This window comes from Argiope bruennichi, chromosome 9, assembly GCF_947563725.1.
Source record: "Argiope bruennichi chromosome 9, qqArgBrue1.1, whole genome shotgun sequence".
NCBI classification, from domain to species: domain Eukaryota; kingdom Metazoa; phylum Arthropoda; class Arachnida; order Araneae; family Araneidae; genus Argiope; species Argiope bruennichi.
Genome location: NC_079159.1, coordinates 5551907 through 5569252, shown reverse-complemented (window position 1 = coordinate 5569252; position 17346 = coordinate 5551907). Strand labels below are relative to the sequence as shown.

The window sequence follows — 17346 nt, the reverse complement described above, 5'->3', positions numbered from 1 at the left end:
CAACTAATGAATTTACTAATCTTTTTTAAGTTTTCAATACATAGAAAGCCAGATCATTTGAAACGTTTGTAATCCGAATACACCAAAGGACTAGGAAATTCAATTCTTAAATAAAGAAATTGGTTTTTTAAAGTTCAATTCAATTAAAAAATCAATTTAAAAAATTTAGAATTGATAAAATTCAATTTCCAATTTAGTATTCGAAAGTATTTATTATTTAGTATTTCGAATTTTCGTAAAATATCTTTGCTAATTGGGATGTGCATTCTGGTTTTCTGGGATATAGCTTATTGATAGCTGTAAATATTTGTAATAATAAAGTGCTCCTTTGGAAAAATTTTCCATGGATTCCTACAACATTGCATCTTCAGAAGAAAGCAGAATAAATTCTTCTATAAAACAGAATACGTTGAAGAATTACACCGTAAATGGTGTTAGTTAAAACGATATTCTGGTCCAGACTTTTAAACTTTGGTTACAGAGCTGTCAAATATTATTTTGCTCGTTCAGCTCCACATCACCGGTAATGTATGAATTTAAACATTTTTAAAGAAACATAAACAGAAGAAAACTGAGTCACATTTTTTTTTCTTTTAAAATGCATTTTGTTGTTTCTCTATATTCAAAAAAATTAGTTATGATTCCTCGAAATATATAGAAATGGTATTCTTAAGAAAGGAAAAGAGCCATGGTTAGTGGAAATCATTCTATTTTCATTACTAAGTAAAAAATTCGATTATTAGGAAGCACTTTTAGAGTTCTATCATGAACCAGAAAGAGGCGCAGTTCATATAGCACATATAGCATACAGAAAAAGAGACTATGTGGAAATACTTTGGAAATAATTGATTTTAGAAAATGGAAACTGCGGTGTGTGTGTGTGTGTGTGTGTGTGTGTGTGTGTGTGTGTGTGTGTGTGTGTGTGTGTGTGTGTGTGTGTGTGTGTGTGTGTGTGTGTGTGTGTGTGTTTGAATTTGGGAGGATTTGAAGATGAACGTACATAAAAGGTGATGTCAAATTGCAAAACTTAAGACAAAACTTCCAGTCACAAATTCTCTATAATCATACCGAATTTTTTCTGCCTCATTTATGAGATGCATAAAAAAATTCATAATTCTCTTGTTCAATCTTTTTTTTTTCATTTCTTTTCACTTTTTTATATCATTATTTGCATTTTCTTGCAAAAACAAAATCTTTCGTGTGATCAGATTACCTTATATGCGTAACCAGATTTTGGAACACTCATTTCGATGTTTTAAGAAGTCATTGCGTTACTTATTTTTTTCCCATAATTACTAAAACTTAAATAGAAAACTCAAAAAACTTTCTCAAACCAATTTTATTAAATTGGAGAAAAGTAAAATGCTTATTTTTTGTTGATATTCCTTTTATGTCATTATGGTTTTATTTACTAATTTGTATATTATTATCTACTTGCATATTTTGTAAGATAAAGTTTTAACATGGTTGAAAATTGTGTATCTATAGAAAATTAAAATGCTTTCAATAATTTCTTACATATTTTTGTATTTTCGTTGCTAACAGATGTCGCTTTTGTTTCAGGTTTGGCTAGGGCTTCCTATTTCAAAGCCAAAATAAAGAACAAAGGAGCGTGTGTAGCCTTTTGGCGAGTAGAAAAGAGAGTAAGGTAAGGGAAAAAATTATCCATCGTTGCTTTATTTTCTGCTGATATGTCGTTTTTGTAATATACTATGTTTAACATAAAAAAATTACACTATTATAACCTCCCAACTGTATAAAAATGAGCATCGGTAAATGATGTGTTTTAAATTGTTTTTATATTCATTGCCAATATATTATTACTTCTGAGAGAAATAAAAAATTAATCAAGATTTATTTAAAATATGTATTGTGATTCCTGGATACAATACGAAAATTCGCACTCAAAATTTTAATAATTATTTTTCGAAACTGTATTTGTTTCTAATATCTTTAACTTTCAAGATTACATCATTTTCACATCTAGTGATTATTTTTCTTGGAGAGTTTGACACTCGTTTTGAATATTTATCTGTGACTTTATCTCAGCCACTCCTGTGGTGCACTTTATCTTTCTTTTGTATGAAAATTGTGTTTTCAAATCAAACAGCAATAGTCCACTGATGATTAATATTCATATTAATTTTGCATAGTAGAAAATCTTACCCACTGATTCAGTATGTTAACAAAAAGAAAAAAAAAATTACTGTCATTGTAGAATAAGAATTCTATGTAATAAGTTTATAATCAGTGTATTCATCTTTCACGTCATGTTCCATTACCATTAACAAGACTAAATAAAATCTTTTCTGCTTAGTTAAAATTGCAACTCTTACAATGAAGCACGAAGTGTTTTGAGATACCATAGTTTTCACTTCAATCACAAAATAAATTAAGAGCTCCTTCTTTTCAAATATACTCGATACATTTTAAATAGTTTTTTTTATTGCAACAAATTACTATAAGTTTAATTTTGTATAGCATATGCACTCAGCTCAGCTCAATTTAAAATTTGAATTGAAAATTTTATTTGAATTTAAACTACTGAACCTAAAATAAGCAGTAGTCCTTTATTACACAGCTATATCTATTTTATCGGAATTCTGTTATAATGGCTTTTTTATGTATTTGTTTGTGAAATTTCTTACGTTGTTGATGAAATAGTTAATGTTCTAATTTTTTAAAAAAAATCCTAAAATACATTTTGCGTCTTAATTGTTGATCTCGGATTTATGCCTTATTTTAATGTTTATATGTTTTTAAATCAAAATATATAATATTTATGGATAATTTAATTTAATGACCTATAATTTAAAGCTATTTAACTGTCTAGACTGACTGATATCAATCCGAAAGTAGTTGCGTGGTGTTTTTTTAAACCGTGTGAAATTTTTAAAGTGTGACATTCTAGAACTATTAAAATGTATGTTTTTTTCCCTTTAATTGAACAATATATTGCTATATCTCATAGATGGAATAAAAGAAAAAAAACTTTTTTTCTTTGCAGGTTTTATATTCGTCATACTGTAAAAACCCAAGCCTTTTACTGGTTTGTGATAGTCTTAGTGTTTTTAAATACTGTATGCGTAGCAGCTAATCACTATGGCCAGCCTGATTGGCTGTCAGATTTTTTATGTAAGTATTGCGTATTTTATACTATTTTCGTTAGCAGCTTCCCATTTTTTTATTATTATCTTATAAGCTGTCTACGTTTAGTTTTGAAGGAAAGATTTTTTTTTTTTCGTGATCTAAAACTAGAGCTAAAATCTCATCTAGCATTGGACTTTTTTCTTTTTCAGAAATCAGATTTTCAATAAAAACATTTATGTGTATCGAATAAAATTTCTATTTATGAAATAAAAATTTTAGCTAAAAAATTAGCTTTGATGGGAAAATAAAAATAATTTCACCGTTTTTAATACAATAAAAAATTTCTGAACTCGTTTATTTAAAAGTAATTAACACTTACAACGAGTCAATTTTTGCAAGAAAAGGATAAAAAATTTAAAATATGTTTTTCTGTACATTGAAATTTCAATAGCTCGTGTTTTTTTTTCATGGAATTATCTAATGCAATAGATAGAAAAACCACTGTATTTATTTTCGATAATTTATTCTTGCCTTTTATTATTATATTACGATTTATGTTTTCTAAAAAGAAAAGGATTCTATTTTTTTATTACTTAAAAATTATTTTCGTTATTTTGAACCTTTCATTTATTAATCATACTGTACTAATTTGAAAAATATCAATGCTATTAGATCATAGGCAGATACCGTTGTTAGAGAAATTAATTTATGAGATGAATAAACATTAACAGTTTTGAATAATTTTTAAATAATTCAAAGAAGTTTCGCGCTGTTATTCCTATTATTTTTGAATTAAATACTTTAAATTGCTTTTAAAATTGAAATCTATATTCCATGAGTTAAACTCTAGTATTTTTATAATAAAAAACCTATTTTAGGGAGCTTTCAATATTCCTTGTTTTTCAGTAAAACCAATTGAAAAAAATTTCAGTTTTTTCAAGAAATTGTCATAGAAATGTATTAAGTGCTAAAAATTAAAACGTGTTAATCCTCATTCTAAATAGTAAAAGCAATTTTTAAATGACATTTTTATAAGTGAACTAAAAAGTATTTTTTTTATTTTAATTATGATTCGCGAGTATTAAAAGTTTCAAAACTCTTAATATATGATATGATTCCATCTTTACAAACATGAAAAAAATCCTGCAAAATAAAAAATATATTAATAGGCATCTCAGTTATTCAGAATTACACAAAAGCATCTGAATTTTTTTAGAAAATTGATAAATATGTTTAAGGTTTATTTTCAAGATTTTTTCTATCTCATCTAAATTTAAAACAGGCATATTCAAACTTATTTTGAAAACAATTTATAAAATCGTTGGTAATTAAATTATCTAAAATACCGTATTTTTGTGAATGTCATTATTACATTGCTTATTGTTGAGTATTATATCACAATGCATCATTGAATTCTTGAATAATAATCTCAGGGTTCAGCTTTTAAGAAACTGTCCTTTTTCTTTCTCAGACTATGCAGAATTTGTATTTTTGGGACTTTTCATCTGTGAAATGTTATTTAAAGTTTATGCCCTCGGGCCTCGCCTATACTTCGAATCTGCCTTCAACAGATTTGACTGCGTTGTAAGTAGACATTCTTTTTTTCAATATTATTTCTTTTGTAATGTCAGTATACTTCAATACCTTTTTTTTATTGCCTTTGAACTTCCATTTCTTTTAATGGAAAATGAAGTTACGAATAAAATACTTCAAAGAATTTGTCATAATATACTATATAGCTTTGAAGCATTTTGAGATTTTATATGGTATATAACGTGTTATTGAATATATCAAATATATTCCTTGAGATACTATCATTTTGAAAATTCGTGTTTATAGATACATTCTTTTTCAATAAATGTTCTAAAGTGATTTGTATTATTTGTCAGAATAAATGAACTTTTAAGCACTCTTAAAAGAATAAAAAATACTAAATCCTCTTATTCTTTTATAAATAAAATATTTCCTGGATTTTTTTGTAGTTATTAATAATGAAGTTGATTATTAAGGATTAATTATTTAAGATTATACGATGAAGATCAAATATTTATGTGTTTCATTAACATTATTTTTAAATAAACTGTTAATTAGGTATTCTCTTTCTTTAATTCATATCATGTTATATAGTATCAATAGTTATAACTTTTTAGGCTAGCATACTATCTCTAAATTGCGTCATGAATGATTAAAAATTGTAAAGAATAATTAATTACGCCAACTTAAGGACTTATTTATTGTTGAAAACTATTCTGAGTTCTATCTTTTTGTAAGAGATTGGTCAATGAATAACTTGATGCTTCTGTTTCAAAGTAAACTGATTATAAGGTATCGAAAGTGCTAAAAGTTCTTAAATTATAATAAGAAATATAAAAAAATTCTTTCATACTTTGTAATAAAAACTATGAGAGAATACCTTTATGTATTACTGTTTCAGTTTTAAAAAATTTTAATAATTATTTAAAATTTAAGAAAATGTAAAGGATATTTGAATCTCTTAAAGAATTGTAACCGTAACATGATAAGGTTTTAGGCTTCATTCACCTATTCTGTATCTTATTTTTTTTTAATTCAATTTTAATTATGTAGAAGCGTAATATATACGCTATGCAAGGATTCTCAGTACAGTCGCAACGCTCGTATTAGTATACACCTAATTACTAAAGCAAAGAAAATTATTATAGTAAAACATACTTAAAGCTATTTTTTTAATAAAATTATCAAATAAAATAGTTTGGAAACAGTATTGCTATCATTACAAAGCTCATGTTTGGAATTTTAAATTGAAGTAAAAATGCTTTTGGTACAGTGATATACTCCAAACTCATTAAGGAAAAAATTAAAATCTCAATTATTTTCTAATTAAAATTTTTAAACGCCCTTCCTTAGTAAACATCTATTATTTTACAGGTAATTATATATTAAATAAGGTCTAAAAAACTACCTGATAAAAATTTAGAATGATTTTTTCTCTCTCTTTCTTATTGTAGATTGCAATTTACAATTAATATTCCAGCATTGTCATTTTAAAATTGTGAAATAAACCAGTATCACTTTCATTTTTTTCTATTTCAGTTACTTAAAATTGGTATGCATTATTTTAATCTTACGTTTCAACAGATAATGAGTCGTCCTTTTAACATTAACATGTTACAATTATAAAGCAATCTGATATTTTTTTCTGTCTGTTATTTATTATTGATATTCATTTCTTTAAACGTGCATTTCGAAGCGATCATTTCTCTTCCATTAAGTTTTCATTCTTCTTGCAGGTTATATGTGGAAGTATATTTGAAGTCATTTGGTCCAGTTATCGGGAAGGGTCGTTCGGTCTTTCAGTGCTCAGAGCGTTAAGACTTCTCAGGATCTTTAAAGTCACCAAGTAAGTTCGCTACTAGGAAAGAAAACTCAGTTCCTTTCATTTGATTTCTCTACATTTTCAGCCATGTATGTGAGAAAAAATTTTTGTTACTTAATCATTTATCGAATTTGTAATGTACCATCAGCAGAAGTCGCATAATTGTTAGACGAACTCTGGAGTCTATAAATTGGTGTGTATGAAGGTATCCTTATTAATCACAAATGAATACTCCGACCCTCCCTGAGGCACACGGAAATCCATCCAATTAAACAAAATGCTCAATTGTATATTTACAATGGACTCACGATAATTTACAAATATCGAAGAATATCGTTGATGCATGATACAATATGCTTATATGGATATTAGTGGTAGAATGGATTATTCAAAATAAAGTCATCAAAATGAAAATATGTCAGACTTTAGTAAACAAGGCAAAATTATAGATAAGTAAACTCTTCAAATGCTATTGAAAGGCTTCAAAAGGAGTTGCTTTGAAGACAAATCAACATATCGAACCTTTGATAGGAGAGTGAATTTGTTACGAGTACAAATAAGGGCGTCAATCGCAATCACTCCGTATTAAGCAAATGGCGCCGTGACATTCCTCGTTTTTGCACGCTTTTAACCCGCTTTTTAACATCGATTGCCGCGCCATGCTTGCTTCACTCCAAGCCTGTCAATAGGCGTTTTGCCAGAATTACTGAAAGCTGATGCATCTCAAATCTATTTCTGTCCACCCCAGTCATCGACTAGCCAATTCCCATACCAAATGATGCGGTATCAAAAGAATTTCAGCAGGTTGGACCTTCTTATTCCATTCTCGTTCCACTTCTCGCCAAGACAAGCCAAAACTGATTAGTGTTCATTTCGGCTATTCCATTTGAAACGGTCAAATTTCAGTGGAATGGGATGTTCTTGAAGGATTGTCATAAAGTTTCAAATGCCGACAAAAGGTTGATATGCATTTTATGTATAGCTTAGTAGGAAGAGTTTTAGAAACAACAGGATGTATTTCGCCTGAATATCTACGAAAATAAATTATTCTAGATTAAATGATAGATTATTCTAGATTATTATGTTATGTGTGCATCTGGAATTCTAATGAAAATGTTGAAAATTTCTTTTAGTGCTTTTCTTCTGCATGTATGGAAATTATTCTCTTTGAACAGCATTAATGTATGTGTTTCCCTTGAATGTTTCCAGGTACTGGGCTTCTTTACGCAATCTCGTTATCTCCCTTCTGAGCAGCATGCGTTCCATTCTCAGTCTGTTGTTCCTTCTCTTCCTTTTCATCTTGATATTTGCACTTTTAGGAATGCAACTGTTTGGAGGAGCGTAAGTACAACTTCCGTTTCATTCTTCTTTTTGGCGCCAATTTCTAGATTCTCGCCCTGCAGCATTTTTGATGCACTTATGTAGATGTGTTAAGTGTGGATCAATACTTAGAAGCTGAATGAACAAAGATCCTTGCTAAACGAATTCTTTTACTGAGCTTCATTGAATACAGAATTTATGTACCTTAACAAACTAAAAAAATATTTTCAACAATAACTATCCGTTTCTCTTATTTCAAATCTCTTACCATCTATCTCTCATATGCACACATGGCAATCTCAATAAGACAAATCAGTTCCATCTTCCCAAGAAATATTTGAGTAAATCAGCAAGACAGAAACACGTGATTTACCTTGGAGTTGTTTTAGGCCACCATCTATGTGTAGAGAAACAAATTAAATACTGCAAATTAATTTTTATATTCATTACAGCAAGTGAATCCGGATTTTTAAGTGATAGATTATCTATCTTTGTTATAGGCATTATAACATCAGATAGGAATGAAACTCAACTATACTTTAAGGTTGATAACGCCTTTAATGCATCACAGGAGCTGTTTATTTCATGAAAAAGGAACGATAAAATACATTATAACAAAACAAAACAAAATCTCAAAATCCAGATTCGTATTCGAAACCTACACTGACTGTGACACAGATTCACAGAATAAAGGTTTGATTCGTGGAATCCTCTTAAAATATTCCTAAAAATAACAGAAGATGTTGGTATAGCTTTATATACCGAACAGAATTTTATCAGTTCTACAAACATTTAAAATTTCTTTTTTCAATAAATTTATTTTAATTTAAATATATTTCCGTGACAAATATCGAATGAACTCTTTATTTAATCAAAGATGTTATTAATACCCATGATAATTAAGTGCATTTTTTAATGTTCTGAAATTTATAATTAAATACGACTTCTTTTTCAGATTTAATTTTGAAAATGGGACTCCTCCCGAGAATTTTAATTCTTTTCCTATTGCCTTGCTCACTGTGTTTCAAGTAAGATATCGCATCTCATTTCTAAATTTTATGGATATATTTGTAATCTCACTTTATCTGTTTTTTTAGATTAATTATTTTCTAATAGAAATGAATGAATTTTCAAACTTAATTTTAACTTCCGAATTTGTGCGTGTTTTTCCATTTCTACTATCTCTCATCTACTCTCGCCGAAACCAAAATGACATTTCAGCATGACATTCCCTTCTACGGCTATATCCTGAATTCTTTCCTGATGCCTCCTTTTTCCTGTTTTCTGCTTCCCTACTCAGATCTCGTCACTGCATGATCATGATTTTAACAAAGAGCTTTTAAAATGAACCTAAAAATGGAGCAATATATTTAGCATCAACACAATAAACAAATAATTTTAAAGATCTCATAGGCTACTTCCTTTACTAGTAAAATAAAACTTCGTGCATGTAATGCTAATAAAACTTCATGCTAACATTGCATTTCTTTTTGGCATAGGACTATGTTGGCATAGGGCACCATATAAACTGGCTTTATTAATATAAATGAATTAAAAATTGTTGCACAAAAACAATCATTTTTTTAAATTGTTTACTTTAACTTTTTGGTGCTAAATTTTACCGCTTCCTATTGAATGCAAGCGTAGTTTTAAGACTGACTGATGTTGAATCACCATAACAAACAAGTTATTTATGGACATCGTAAATACATGACAGCATCTGTCTTAAGCCATGATCTCATAATCCGTGGTGCGGTAGATGAAACCATAAATGCGTTATATTCCCATCGTGAGACTACAAAGGTCCGTTATAGTGTCTGGCAATCTTTGATGATTCGGCCCAAAAAATATTATAAATGCTTGAAAATCAAAGATCAGCGGAAACATCAGCCGCGCGCCCCCGCAACTGACCACACGTAGGGCGGCCCTCCTGTTAAAAATCATTTAAGATCAGCATGGGGAAAGATGGAAACATATTTGCTTTGGAGTCACTTTCCGACGACCACAAGTGCCCATGTACGACCTACGACATAAGCTCTCGATCGTGTCAATGTCGTACCTAAACATGTCCTAAGCCATGGGGACAAGATTTTATAATGTGTTGTGACACGAGTTTTTAATGAGATATATTCCAAAATTTAATTGACACGTCGCATTTAATTTTGCTTCATATGAACATGAATTGGCTCCATTGAGTTAAAGAATTTTTACATTTTTTATGATATTAAATTTTTCTTTGCTTTTCAGATATTAACTGGAGAAGATTGGAATGAAGTTATGTACAGTGGTATTGAGTCTCAAGGTGGAATTCACGGCGGAATGATATATAGTTTATATTTTATAATTCTAGTGTTGTTTGGTAATTGTATCCTTTCGTTGATTTGGTTAATATTCTCATAGTTTCTATTCTATGATTTTTTCTAGGAATTATTTTTTAAAGTCAGTCTGTGGGGACATTTTTATTTAATTAGTATAAGTTTAATCAATATGTTATTATTGTTAAGAAAAATACATATAATCGTTTTTCAAAATTTGTTGAATATGATAAACGATATTAAAAATAAGAAATGGTTTAACCGCATAATCATTACTTCATAATTTTTAAAATCTGAACATTTCTCGATATTTTTCTCACAAACTTGGGCTTAAAACTTAAAATTGGGCTAAAGTAACAGAGACTTTTTATAAGAGCCTGAATTTTCTGGTACTTGAAATATAAGAATATTACATAGTAGCTGTAAAAGAATACACCGTATTTTAAAGGTTATATATGCAAATAGAGCGCTATTCTACAAATTTTACGAAGAGGTTATTTTAAAGCTTCATTTATTCTGCGAGAGATTTTGCTAGTTATTAATCCATTCATTCCAATTGTCGTACAGAAAAGTAGATTGCGAAATATATCTTCAACTGAACTCTTTATAACTAGCTTGCTTGTCATTGGAATCTACTTCATCAAGATTTTTAAAAACACTTTAAAAATTTTTTTTTCATATCTTATAATCAGATATATAAAACATCAAATGTTTTTCAGCTACTGCTGACTTATAAAAATATATACTGTCTTTGAACCCATAATTCTAGACATGCAAGGAAGAATTAAGACCTTTAAAGGTCCTTATGCAATGCAAGTCTCGAGATCCCCTTTTCAGCTTCTTAATTTTCGAAACCAAGTGTTTTAAATTTTTTTTTTGAATTTAATGTCTGTATAAGCACGTTTTAAATAAGTATTACGGAACGCTGATATGACAAAACATTTCTTTTAAGATCTTCCTCAAACCTAATTTGAGTATTGTCGTCGCACAAAGATTTTTAAAACGTTGATTAAGTTGATTAAAATTAAACATATAAGGCATATAGAAATGACACTTAAGACAATGAAAAGCCATTTTTTTTAAAATTTTAAGATTGTATAAAAATATTATTTGTGCATTTATATATTCTAAATCTGCGATAAAAAGAGCATAAAATATTCTATGCCAATTTCACCCTTTTTAAGGTACCCTGGAAATTTTGCAATGGCTCAGTTAATATTTCCAAGTGTTAGGAACACGTGAGCCAAGTTTTGTTCAGTCCTGTTTCAAAAGGTGAAATTATGAAAGGTTCAAAGGAACAAACAATCAAACAAACAGATATTCAGTTTTATATGGATAATTTTTTTTAAAAATACTAAAAAAATTATCTAATTTTTTTTAACACAATTTAAAGGATTCATGCTAAGTTTGCGAAAGTTATTGATTTTTCCAATCAGTCTGACAGCTACAAAAAAAATTGACTATATTAATCCGCAAGTGAATTTTTAAGCTCGAACAAGAAATCTAAAACCAATGTTCGGATAGTTAAACAATGCTTGATTTTAATGTGAACAAACGTTTCTTGTAAAATCAAATAAAAACATATTATTATATTGCCTTGAAAATATTTTTTTCTCTAAAATTTCTGGTGCCTATTTGCCTTAACTTTACCTATATGATTCTCTCATATGCTTGTTTGATCATTCGAAACTACAAACATGCTAGAAAGAACGAAAGGAATTTTGATAGCAAACTAATATCGTTTGCTATTTCGTAAAGCTCACAACGACTATTTGTGAATTTATGGTTTTTTTTTATATAATTAAAATTATTTGGGTCACAGAAAATATTAAAATTATCATATTATTATTAGATATATACATTTTACACATCACCTGAAAGAAGGAAAACATTTATATTATCAAATGATCAGAAATTTTTTTATTTCCATGATTTCGATGGAGGTTAAATGCCTCGTCTCTCAGCTCAGACTGACTCATTATAGTTAATATTTCCGTGCATCATTACTGCATTCCAGTGCTTACTACTTACTTTTTTACTTACAATATTACCTTTGATGAATCAAAGTGTGTACTTTGTACGCAGCTATTCAAAGCTGTGTTATTTACAAAACAAAATTCATTAATAAATCACTGCTTTCTACATGAAACTGTTTATTTGTTTTATACTTCAATTTAATGACAACTTAATCAATATTAACTTATTTTAGATCTACTATAGTTTAAATTTCATCAGCATGTAGTTTGCAAACATGCATACCTTTGATGCACTTCATTAGTTTATTTCTCATTCATTAGAGCAATTTATTGTTTTATTTCAATCGGAATCTTTTTTCCATAATGCCCTTGTTGTTTTCCTTGACTGTCGTTCTAGATACTCTGTTAAATGTATTTTTGGCCATTGCTGTAGATAATTTAGCAAATGCTCAGGAGCTCACTCTTGCACAAGAAGAAGCGGACGCCGAGAAAGAGGCAAGTTTTCCATTTTCGATTCATTCTGAGCTACTAAATATCATTCGAAAGACTACTACTCATCGGGCGTCCAGGAGCACTTGAGTAAAATGTAGTAGAAAGTATACATTGTAACTCTACAAAAGGAACAATATTTGGCATAGACGATCGCAATTCGCACGTATTTCTTTTGTTCATTTTTGAGCATTTCAAAATTACTTTTTTCCGTTTCCTTTCAGGATTTTTTACTTTCTCGTATATACAAAGAATAAAGAAAGTAATGTAATCGAAAAATTCGAACTGGAGATTTTGAGGAATCTCTACGCTTTAGACTTCTCTGAGTTTAAAGAATTTAAGTTTGGTATTATGTTTATCCGTTTGCCTATCTGTCTGTCTTTGCAAATATAGCTCAAAAACACTTTGTGTTAGATGAGTGAAATGTGGCATACGCTCTTTTAGCCACATTTATAGATTTCTATACAATTGCGAACAAATTCCATTCAGAAGGAATCTGTATGTTCGTCCCTTCGAATGTAAGTTAACACTATAGTTATAAAACAAAGAAATCTTGATGGATAAAATTAGGTACATAGATCCATCCTATAGAATTCTATTAAATTTTGATATTTTACATAAATAGAATAATTTTCTTACTTTATCTTGCCTACTTTTTTTTAAATCTTAGTTTTTGATAATAGAGAGAATTGAGAGATGTTTATAATTTAATAATGCTATTTTGCGCTTATAATACTAACAGTCACTGATTATGATGATGTCAGAGACAGTGCTCTCTGAAGCCTTGTAGCACTATTTTTCCGTTCAGATCTAGCGACGATATGTGCTGCATGCTCTTATATATGTAGCTATTGGCTGAACGAGGACCGAACGTGCGACGATATTCTCCGTAGCCGCGTAACATAACCGCTAGACAAAAGTGATCACCTCTGTCCAGATGCTATTAACTGGCTTATGAAGCTAGCACCATATATATATATATATCTTAAAATTATTCCAAAATTTTGTTTACAAATTATCTGTGTATAACATAACCTTTAAATAAATAACTGTTACACTCATTTGGACTTTTTACTAAACCCCTTAATGCCCCTAAAATTAGAATTATCCATATTTTAAAGCATTTCTAAAATTTTGTTATATTGCTTTAATATTTTCAAATATTCATAAGCTTTTCTTCTACGATTGGCGGCATGATATATTTTTTGCTTTATTTCTTCAGTGAAATAGTGGGTGAAATGTCCTCACTTCTTTTTTGCAGAGAGCCCTTCAAGAAGAGAAGGAAAAAGAAATGCAAAACCTTCAACCCCCAGAAGTAAATATATGTCCCCCTTCCCCTCAAGTGAATTTAGGCGACGCAACTAACGGGTAAGTGTGCTTTCTCCTGTGTTAGAGACCCTGCTTTCTGAGTACATCTACATTTTAAACAGCGTCTAAAAGGTTTCTTTCTCTTAGGGCCAAAGACAAAGCACTATTAGGAGACAAGCAAGAAGATAAGAAGGAATCCACGGATCTATCTGACGATGGTAAGTATTATATCCCATTGAAAGTTTTTGACTGTTTTTACTTTATTTTGAATCTTTCATGTTTGTAAGCATGGAATATTGCAATAGACATTTCACTTAATTCCTCGTCTATAGTTACTCGAATGAATTATGAGTATATACTCCCGATTTATTAAGTTAAATACCGTTATTAATTTTATTAATTTGTAATTAAATTTACATTTTGTACGTTTGTTAGTTTCCGATGACAATAAAGTAATTAACATTCTTCATGATTTTAGAATTCTTAATTGTCAATTATATAATTAAAATTGATCTGACAAAAATGATGTCATTTAGAATTCAATTTGGGAAATTATTTTTGAATCCATAATATTTACTGTCAGAAATTATGACATATATTAAAGACTAAAATGTAGAAAATAAAAAAATATACACTCATTTATTAATATAGTAAAAAGTAGGGACTAATGTTTTTATCGAAAATCTAAAACTTCCATAAAGAAAATAAAACGTATTGAAAACACGGAGTTGAAATTCGGAACATTAAAAATTTAAATATATTATAAATGCAATTAAAATTCTGATTTGCTATGAGTATCTTTGTCATAAATCTGAGGATTTTATTATATTGTTTTGTCATTCATATTTTGGATTAAAAAAATAAAATAATTAGGAATATTATAAAGAAATAAGAATTAAAATGGCTATTCTTAGAATAAGAAAATTACTTATACGAAATACATAGATTATATGCGAATTTTAAAAAATTTATTGAAAATCAAGAATATTAGAAGGTAATTTTCTCCAAAGTGAAATTTTATATAATTGTGTCGAATATTAATGAAAGCTTTAAGTAAACTATCCTATTTACTATGGTGTGTATGCGGCTCTTCAAGATTTTATTGAAAGTTTCGATTCCTTCCTAAGACTATGTTATTACAGGAATTCTATTATTACTGCACGGTAGCTGGGCAATATTACTTTCATTGACTTTATTGATAAATTAATTCAAAATTAGAAAATGAAAATTTTAAAAATGCATTAAACGGTATATTAAGAAGAGAAAATGATCTCTTTATTAATTTATTATTTCATTAATGACTTTAATTATTTTAGTTTTTTAATTTATTATCAATATAATATCAAAAGAAACCAATAGGTTTCAAAAAAATAGAATTTTTTTTTTTTATGTTACGTGGCAGAGGAGGATTTTTTAATCTTCGGAAGTTCGATGTTTTATCACACGGTCGAGATTTTGTCACATCATGCCATATTCATGATAATGAATAAAACTGTGTTAGAGAAACTAGAAAGACATGGCGCTTGTTTTCATTTTTTTTAAATATTTTTCGAACATTATAATAATTAACATAGGAATTAATTTCTAAATGTGAGATATGTATTCATATAAAACTGATACATTAATAATCATAAGTATATTTCTTGAAATCATTTAAATTCAATTCTCCCCAAAGGTAGAGAACTATATCAAATTATTGACTGAAATATTATTAAAAAATAATTCATCGCATCTTCGAAAGTAAAGTTCAGATCTAAACTAAATTTATAAAATTGAAAAGTTATTTTTTAACGTAATATAAAATTCAATTTTGTGCTGTAATATTTTCTGAAGTTATAAAAAAACAGGAAAATCTAGTTTAAATATAATTTAAAAATGTTTTTTAAAAAAATCTCTCTAATCTGCAAATTTCTATCCTTTAAACTATGCCCAAATTGATAGCTCTGGGTCTAACAATAAGTCTTGTAAAACAGTTACACACACACATATTCTCCCTTATTATTAGTAGACATATGGGTACATCTCAGAATTATTTTGATTAGTTTATTCTTCATTAGTGGAAACAGAGAAATTAAATAGCGTACTTTCTGTGTCAGATGAAGAAATGTTCGGAAATCATCATCGCTTTAGGAGTAATTATATAAAATCTCATAGATAATTACAATTAATTTTATATATCACCGTGGCAATATGCAACCTCTCGGCTTTTATCTCGTAAAATTAGCATAAAAATTAATACTGCTGTCTTGCTCAAAATCATTCCTATACTTGAAGGAATTTTCTTTCAATAAATACTTTAAATTGTATGCAAATTTAATGCGTTGCAAGACATTAATCCGTTAGAATTAATTAGTTAGTTTAATTTAGAAATTCATTATATTACGTGTATTTTCTGCTGTGAGTGAAATTATTTCCTAACTCAATGTCTATAATCTCTTTTTTCTGTATTGATATGTTATATGGATTATTTTCAATGAGTTGTGGTTCCTTAAAGCTCCCGATTTGGCAATATGTCTGTTTTGTGTTTTATTTCATTCCTCAGAAACAATAGTGTGGGATTTTTCAATCTAATATTGAATGGGGATAGAAAGGATAAGATGGCATATGCCGATCGTATATCAAAACATATATTGATATACTTATCCGATTTATTTAAGTTTTATCAAATGTTTTATTATTTTTAACATAGTGTTATACTTAATTTTTAGCCACAGTTTCCAGTCTTCCTCACCTAATGTTAAATTTTTGACTGTATTTTATGCACAATTTGTCTATCAAATGAAATATATATAATCCCATTAAAGTCTATTTGCAAACGTTTAAAAACAAATGTCTTCAAAAGAGGCAATAAAATAGGGTTCAATAATTAATGTTATAGTCTATAAGTAACACTCTTGAGCTTTGGAAGCTCAAATATGTGCTTTGTTTTTAAGAATAATTTTCATTTATAAGTTACTTGCATCAATAATTTATTTCTAAATTTATTTAATGGATATGTCCTGTAATTGCACTGTTTAACTGTAAAAATATTTCTATTTAGATGAAGATAGGGGTCAAGACAAGGACGCCATGGACGATGATATCACAGGCCCCAGACCAATGCTTCCATATTCATCAATGTTTATTTTTTCTCCAACTAATCCGTAAGTGTTCTTCTATTTGATTCTTAATAACAAAATCTTATTTACATTGGTAAAATGACTGGAAGGAAATCATATGGTTCCAATGATATTACGTCTTTTCCTGTATCCACTGATCAGCTAGTGAGTAGCAGTATCTTATTGGCGCGATTGCTTGTTATATAATAATATGATGACATGACTTCACATGCCGTCAAGTACTTACCCCATTGTAAACTATATTTATTGTTCACCGATAGCAACAGTTTTACAACCACTCATGAATGCCACAAAATGGCTTCATTTAAAAACAGATATTTGAAAAAGTCGTATTGGCGGGAAAGTCGGGACATTTATTTTAAATGAATCGATAA

General features: G+C 28.6%; 1 protein-coding gene across 10 annotated transcripts in view; it reads left to right on the top strand.

Annotated features, from left to right (window-relative positions):
* LOC129984378 (voltage-dependent calcium channel type A subunit alpha-1-like) overlaps positions 1-17346 on the top strand; it is a 391421-nt gene that overhangs the window by 288826 nt on the left and 85249 nt on the right. For all 10 annotated transcript variants that reach the window (XM_056094255.1, XM_056094253.1, XM_056094248.1 and 7 more), the window contains exons 13-23: positions 1564-1648; positions 3008-3135; positions 4562-4674; positions 6360-6469; positions 7655-7786; positions 8721-8793; positions 10013-10130; positions 12454-12551; positions 13807-13913; positions 14001-14071; positions 16894-16996. In XM_056094255.1, the coding sequence (XP_055950230.1) occupies positions 1564-1648; positions 3008-3135; positions 4562-4674; positions 6360-6469; positions 7655-7786; positions 8721-8793; positions 10013-10130; positions 12454-12551; positions 13807-13913; positions 14001-14071; positions 16894-16996 (1138 nt within the window). The remainder of the gene's footprint in view (positions 1-1563; positions 1649-3007; positions 3136-4561; positions 4675-6359; positions 6470-7654; positions 7787-8720; positions 8794-10012; positions 10131-12453; positions 12552-13806; positions 13914-14000; positions 14072-16893; positions 16997-17346) is intronic.